Below are 8,067 nucleotides of genomic sequence, written 5' to 3'. Positions count from 1 at the left end.
AGCCTTCCACAGAAACTCACCACATGGCATCTGGAAACTCAAAACGTGGCCTCATGGGAGTCGGACAACCAATCAGAATACAATTCTTACAGAGGAACAGGAAACAGAGAGGTGGCTGAACAGAGGATATAAAGCCAGGAACTTTCTCTCTTTTCTTCTTCACTTAACATCTGGAAGCATGTGATCCCCCTTTTCAGTTCCCCATCTTTCCAAGCAGCCTCCATGTCTCCAGTGTCTTTTTCCCTTGGAGCTGGACCCAGAAGGACATGTCTACCAACAAAACAATACTAACTCCGTTTTGTTTGCATATGACAAATTCCCATTTTTTCCTCTATTGATTTCTTCATCTTCTTTTTACATTCAACTTGCCTCCAGAAGTTGTGAATGCTCCAACAGTGGAAGTTTTTAAGAAGATGTTGGATAACCATTTGTCTGGAATGGTATAGGGCAGGGGTGTCCAAACTTGGGAACTTTAAGACTTGTGGACTTCAACTCCCAGAATTCCCCAGCCAGCCATGCTGGCTGGGGAACTCTGGGAGTTGAAGTCCACAAGTCTTAAAGTTCCCAAGTTTGGACACCCTTGGTATAGGGTTTCCTGTCTAGGCGGGGGGGGGGGGGTTGGAATAGAAGACCTCCAGGTCCCTTCCAACTCTTTTATTCTATTAGAAATCTATATACAACATATTTTATTCCCAGGCTAGCATGTCTTCCTAGAGTTTCTGCAAAAACAACAAACTGTTTCCCACGGCATTAAAGATGGAAACAACTGCCAATTTTCTGAAAAATATACAAATCCACAAATAACATTTTTATTCCTCCTTTCCTTAAAAAAAAAATAATGTAAATTTTGCTCCGCGCAAAAAGCGAGCACTAGCCCAGACTGGGCAAACTACGTTTTTAGAAAAACTACACTTCCCAACATGCAACGCACGTTAAAGGCGCAAGGCTTATTTTCATTTTGCTCTTGCGGTCCCCACGTGGATGGAAGATGGCCGCGTTTGCGGACCTCAATATCCTCTACTTGCCGGAGAAAGAAGCCTTGCAGAAGTTGGTGGAGGCTGCAGCGCACCGTGAGTTTAGGCGAGGGCAGCCGGGATAACAGGAGACGGTTCTGCTATTGCCGAGTTTAATCGAAATCCATTCACTAGCCTAAACTGGAGATTGTGGGTTTCCTTTTTGCCATTCAAACTCCATGCCACCTTTAGATTGTGCGGCTGATTGTGTAGAATAGGAGGTCTAGGGGGCAAATTTGCTTTCAGTCTAAATAGAAAGGGCGCAGGCATCCCTTTTGAAAGATTGGGACAAGACGAGTAAAGACTCTTGAAATAAAATGCACTGTATGTGAAATGCTTTTGATTGTTACCCATTGCTGCCTATTTCGCCACTGTTATTGTCTTCACAGACTGAAGTGAAATGGTTGCATGGGGGTTAAATTATCTTCCTTAAAATAGTAAACACTCTGGATGTGCTCAGGGACCATAATGTCACACTGATTTTTTTTTTTTAAAGTTATTACTACAAAAAGCGAAAATCACAGCTCTAAGATCTGGTGTAAGTTGGAATAACCTCATTGAATTTGTGAAGATTTGTGTGTGTGTGTGTGTGTGTGTGTACATATTAAGAAAAAGAATTTAAGAAAAAGCTAGATTTTTAATGTGCATGTGTGTATATATAATGTGAAGATTGTGTTAACTATTTAATGTATTATTTTCATCCTGCCTTTTTATTATTATTTTTATAACTTAAGACAACTCACATACCTAATACTCCTTCCTCCTCCTAGTTTCCCCATAGGTAGGTTGGGCTGAGAGATTGACTGATGCCTGAGGCAGAATTAGAACTCCAAATCTCCTGGGTTTAGTCTGGTGCTTTAACCCCTGGGCCAAACAATCTCACAGTTTTAGTTTTAACTTTTTTATCATCATTTGTTGGAATTAATACCTGCATAAAACCAGAACAGAAATACAGTGTTTGGGGTTGTAAAGACTCAGACATGACTTAACAACTGAACAACAAAATACCAAGCATATAATATTGTGCAGGGCTCTTTTAATTAATTACTAACTTGTTCTTGACGGTCTACAAAATGATAGTGAAATTTATCTTAAGCGTCTTGGGTCTTCAGTTGGAAATATTTTTGTTTACAGTTGTGGGTAATTCAGTCCAAAGTCTCCTTTTTTTTTTGGTGCCTGAGAATAAGCAAACTTTGTATATTCATAAATTGTGTAATTGCAATTCAGAATAAGACAGAGGAAATCATCTGGTATACATGGAAAGCAGCATAAGGGTAGCTACCAGCTGCATCAACTAAAATGCTTTTTTTCTTTTTGAATATCCTTCTCTTGATTAACTGTATTATGTTTTCTTTTTTTAAAAAGTTGGATATTCAACTGTGGCAATCAATTATGTTGTCAACTATGAAGAAAAGAAAAAAGTAAGTCTTCTTTCTGAAACGTTTATTCTTTATGACCTTATGGGGTTGATGCCTTTGCAGGCTGTAAGCATGACTTCCTTCTACAAGAGTAAAGAGTGCTAGAGCAGAACAAACACAACAAGAGTAGTGTGATTTCTGTGCATTAAATAATCAGTTTGCTTTACTTTATTTTACAAAAAAGATGCATCTTCATTGAATGGCTAGAAAATTGACCAGGCAGACTTTGCTGGGTTTTTATTTATTTATTTCTATTTCATATTTCTTAACCACCCGTCTCCCTCAGAAGCTGGGTTTTTGTTTTTGTTTTACTGGACAAAAGATGGTGTGATATTTGTGCCTGGGCAGCGATAAAAATTTGTGTGGCAGCAAAATGAGTGTGGCGACAGTTGGAATTAGTCTCTGAACCAGCCTTGAAAATCTGAGGAAATAAACAGCCACTAATAATAATTACTAAGATGTTCTGAATATAATCCCCCAGGATGAAAATAATACATTAAATAGTTAACACAATCTTCACAATATTATATACACACACATGCACATTAAAAAAACCCTCTAGGTTACAGCATTTGGATTTGTTCATATGGGATTATATTGCACAGCCTTGCTTTGTATACAGCCTTTATACCAGTGTTTTTCAAACTTGGCAGTTTAAAAATGTGTAGACTTCAACTCCCAGAATTCTGCGTGGGGAATTCTGGGAATTGAAACTCACACATTTTAAAGTTGCTAGGTTTGAAAAACGGGCTCTATACAGGTACTCTTTGCCAATCAACGATTCAAAGATAATGGACCTCCCCAGAGTTACTTACAACCCGTTTTCTAAGTTCTGAGGGCCTGTGGTCACATGGATTGGATTTGGGGCATTTGGTAACTGGCTTGCATTTCTAGCCATTTACAGTAAGCACAATTTTGGCATGATTACCAGTTCCTTATATTTACTTCCTATTTCTGGCACAAAACTACCCACCTACCCACTGGAGAAACAGATTCACTTAACAACTGCAGTGTTGCTTAACGACTGATATTTATTTAACGACTACCACAAACAAAGGTCATTAAATCCGCCATGGTCATGTGGTACCTGCCACAATTTACCAGTGTAATTCCTGGCTCAATTAGGTTGTAAGTTGAAGACAATCTGTACAAAGTATCTTACATGCACATACATGTGCATACACATACCATTGATGTGACAGAATTCATCTCAGCTAGAGATGATGGAAGATGAACTTCAGGACATTTGGAGGGCACTAATTTGAAGAGGAGCCAGCCAATTCATGGACTGTCAGAGTATCTGCATCATTCCACATAATTTCAAACGGGGGTGGCAGCTGAGCTGCATTTTAGGCTTTTAAGAACTCACAAATATCTACCTTGGCAAATAGGACAGTAAAACTAAAAACAAAGTCATATGGTGGGCATGGGATCATCAGCATTTTTTCAGTCATGTTGGTTGCAGTGAGAAAAAAAAATGTGAGGAAACAGCTGGGTTTTGTGAGGTTCCAGATTCATGAATGTTGGTTAGTAGATTGCCCATTGTGGGTTATTAATATTTCCTTGGAAAGTCCAATGCACTTATTCCAGGCCTTCATAGATGTGGATAGAATTCAACTGTAAAAGAAAGCATTTTATCTTGCAACTATTTCTTTTCTCTAACCAGTGATGGCGAACCTATGGCACGTGTGCCACAGGTGGCACACGGAGCCATTTGTCAGGGCATGCGAGGCGCTGCCCTATCAGCTGGCCAGCGCGCATGCGTGCGCTGGCCAGCTAAGTTCACCCTTTTTACAGCCATTTTTCGCCCTCCCCAGGCTCCAGAGGCTTTATAGGAGCCTGGGGAGGGTGAAAAGAGCCTTCCACCCGAGGCCCCCCGGAGGCTTCATGAGCTTCCGTGAAGCCTCCGGAGCGCAAAAAAACGGCCCTATGGGCAAACTGGAAGTTCGGGAACAGACTTCCGGTTTGCTCGGAGAGTCGTTTTGACTGCTCCGGAGGCTTCAGGCAAACCGGAATTTCAGGAACGGACTTCCGGTTTGCTCGGAGGGTCGTTTTGAGCGCTCCGAAGGCATCAGGGAAGCCTCCTGACAGTCCCTGAAGCCTTCGGAGCGCTCAAAACGACCCTCCGAGCAAACCGGAAGTCACTTCAGGTTTGCTCAGAGGGTCATTTTGACTACTCCGGCGGCTTCAGGGAAGTCTCCTGAAGCCTCCAGAGGGCGTCCGGCGGGGGAGGCGGTTTTCACCCTCCCCAGGCTCCTATAAAGCCTCTGGAGCCTGGGGAGGGCGAAAAAAGCATGTAAAAATGGGGGGGCGCCTGTAGTGCTTGCATGCGCACTGGGGGGGTGTCGCGCATTGCATTATGGGTGCGGCACACCCGCACACGACCCCCCTGCGCTCCCCCCACTTATGGCACGCAAGCCAAAAAAGGTTCGCCATCGCTGCTTTAAACAATTGTTCAGTGGTTTGCAGAATTGATTAATACAGATCAACCATTAATGGCTATGAAAAGAAAGTGTAGCCTATGGAAATAGCTCTTTGTGTCAGTTGGCTTTTTGTTGTTTATTTCACAAAATAATTTTGCATGCAAGTTATCTGGGTTTTTTTTCCCTGTTGGTGGATATATTTGTTTTTCCCCCTTTTATATCTGTTCCTAGGAAATTGTCAAGCCAATAACTCCCGCAGAACTGTTTTCATCCTTGCCTCTTGTACAGGTATGCTTATGTATTTAAAACTATTGTATTCTGAAAAGCAGATATCACCTGGTAGACTTCATTGAGACTGTAACATTATTTTGCTTCCTTGAAATAAATTCCATTGAACTTTCATGCCCAGGAATTATGGTCTGGTTGCATACACAGCAAACAAGTGGAATGAGCTGAATGTGCTTAGAATGTGGAAGGTATGCTTTTTTAAAAAAGTTGCTCAGAGTTATTGTGATTGAAGTGGTATGGAATCATTCAGAATAAACAAATTGCTTTATTTAAAAATATCTGAAAATCCAAACTTAACTATCTGAGAACCTAGGTTAGCTGCTTCCCTCTTACATTATTCCTGATTTATTATTTGTTGCTTGTATGTACACTGAGAGCTTATGCACCGGAGACAAATTCCTGGTTGTGTCCAATCACACTTGGCCAATATACTATTCTATTTGTATGGGGATAATTTTTTTTTTAAAAAAGAGTATTTTTTTCAGTTCAGCTTATAGTTGGATGCAGTCCACATCGCCATTTCATATAACTTCACTCTGCATCCTGCATAGTACAGCTGCATTTGAAATTATTTGGAAGATAATTTTTTGCCTAGTTTGTAAGCACAAGGGAATCATCTTTCCCTGAACAATGAAAGCAACCATAATTTCCAAAGGGATTGGTAAGCACGATATCTTGGAATGTCCCTGAGAGGCAGAAGGAAGAGCCATTGAGCGGATAACTGACAAATAAAAGAAATCTCAGCCCACAGAAGGATGGAGCGTGTTTCAGAAGGGACTCTCCAATATTTTAAAGAAAGTAAGAGGAAGAGAAGGGCAACGTAATTTCAGTCATTCAATGTTATTTTAATGCAGGGGTCGGGAATGATAGCGCTTTTATGACTTGCGGACTTCAACTCCCAGAATTCCTGACCCAGCATGACTGGCTCAGGAATTCTGGGAGTTGAAGTCCACAAATCAAAAAGGACATAGTTCCCCACCTATGTTAATATAATCTTACAATAAAGATAGAGCTAGTATTCCTGCTTGTACTTCTTGTCTGGACTATTTTGCAGGGCCAACAGCATGCATGATTGGCCGCTTTTCCCCTAGGTGAACATCCATCCTACTGGTGGAAAGCAGCTAAATCCCGCCTTCCAGTGGATATTTCCCTTCTGCAATGCATTTTGTGAATTACCATATTTTTCAGAGTATAAGACGCACCAAGATTTTGAAGAGGCAAATTAAAAAAAAAAAGTTTTGCACTCTGCAGACCTCCCAAAAATGGGCACGTTTTTTGTCCAAAAAAATGGGCATACATAGCCTTTAGGAGGCTTGTAGAGTGCTCCGGGGGGGGGGGGGGGACAAGCAAAAACTGGCCCGTTTTTTGTCAAAAAAAAAAGGCATGAATAGCCTTTAGGAGGCTTATAAAATGCGAGGGGGGTGTGGAAGGGGGGGCAAAAATAAGTGAAAAATGGCCTGTTTTTCGCTCATTTTTGCCCTCCCAGCCCTCAGGAGCACTCTGGAAGCCTCCTAAAGGCTATGCATAGCCATTTTTGCAAAGGGAACGGGGTTTCGGGAGGCCAAAAAAGCTGTATTCAGTGTATAAGGCACACCCAGATTTTCACCCTCTTTTTTGAGGGGAAATGGTGCATCTTATACTCCAAAAAATACAATACTGCTTTCAGAGGCTTTGCACAGCCATAGTGTTTTGGTCAGATTTATGTTTAGGGTCATAATGGGGAACTGTGTAATTGTTTTCCAAATTAAATCATACTCAGGCAAAGCAATTCCAAGAAGGCTTTGAGTCCACTAAATTACATAATACATTTTAAGGCTGTTAGTCCCCAAGATGCCAGATCTGTTTCCCATAAGTACTAGAGACAGTATTTAGGACATTTTAATTTGAATATAAATTTTATTGATATTAAACAAAACAAACAAAACAACCCGTGGTTGTTGTTTTGTTCCTGATTTACTTGATATTCAAATAATTTATTGATATTCCCCTCCCCTCACATTCTAAGGAGGATTCTTGCAAGATTCTGAATTTGTACCTTTAGATCCTGAGAGGTCTTCAACATTTATTTGGTTTTGTCTTGTATGTTTTAATCTAATGTTATCTGGCCAGAATCCATTAGAACTGAGGCAAAATGTAAATACTGGAAACTAAATAAAGTAAATAACTGGCACAGAACACCTCAGTATATGTCAGCTCAGGTATGATCTATTTAGGATATTTCCCTCATAGAAAACTTGGACTCATCCCAGGGAAGCATTAGCTGGTGTACTGGAAGCAATTTATGGACAGGATAACATTTTAATTTTTGAAATGTCCAGCCTTTAAGGTTAGATGAAATTCATGTGTATATGTGCTTATGGAAGAATTGTGTAAAGAGTAAGGTAGTTGTCCTTGGTAGAGATATCCAGGAGCCATTACTTAGCCCAAAGGAACTGAAACCTTTTTTAAAGTCCAGATAACGTTAGGAAGTGGCTGAAGCAGACATCTCCAAAATTCATTTGCATATAAGGAGGAGGAGGAGGTGTAGCACATAATCATACCTGCAAAATTCTGTTATAGCCTATTTCAATAAAAGTAGATGTAGCCTTCCTCTGGAGTTGAACTCCTAGTCTGGTCTAACTAACGGGACTGGCAAATTCCCTGCATTGTATCATTTATACCAAAGCCAAAATAGATGTGAATGAGATACCACTGATGGGTCTGGTCCAGATTCATTTTTTTTTACTACCGGTTCTGTGGACGTGGCTTGGTGGCCGTGGCAGGGGAAGGATACTATAAAATCTCCATTCTCACCCCACTCCAAGGAAGGTTACTGCAAAATCCCCATTTCCTCCCGATCAGCTGGGACTCAGGAGGCAGAGAATAGATGAGGGCTGGGACAGTCAGAGGTGATATTTACCGATTCTCCAAATTACTCAAAATTTC

General features: G+C 40.8%; 1 protein-coding gene across 2 annotated transcripts in view; it reads left to right on the top strand.

Annotated features, from left to right (window-relative positions):
* The first annotated feature begins 963 nt into the window (after positions 1-963).
* RPP30 (ribonuclease P/MRP subunit p30) overlaps positions 964-8,067 on the top strand; it is a 36,241-nt gene continuing 29,137 nt past the window's right edge. For both annotated transcript variants that reach the window (XM_081953540.1, XM_081953539.1), the window contains exons 1-3: positions 964-1,070; positions 2,379-2,434; positions 5,086-5,142. In XM_081953540.1, the coding sequence (XP_081809666.1) occupies positions 989-1,070; positions 2,379-2,434; positions 5,086-5,142 (195 nt within the window). In that variant the 5' untranslated portion in view covers positions 964-988. The remainder of the gene's footprint in view (positions 1,071-2,378; positions 2,435-5,085; positions 5,143-8,067) is intronic.

The sequence above is a fragment of the Natrix helvetica genome (assembly GCF_964273705.1).
Source record: "Natrix helvetica genome assembly, chromosome: 5".
In the NCBI taxonomy this organism is placed as follows: domain Eukaryota; kingdom Metazoa; phylum Chordata; class Lepidosauria; order Squamata; family Natricidae; genus Natrix; species Natrix helvetica.
Note: the sequence above shows the minus strand (reverse complement) of the source record. Positions and strands in the feature narration are given on the sequence as shown.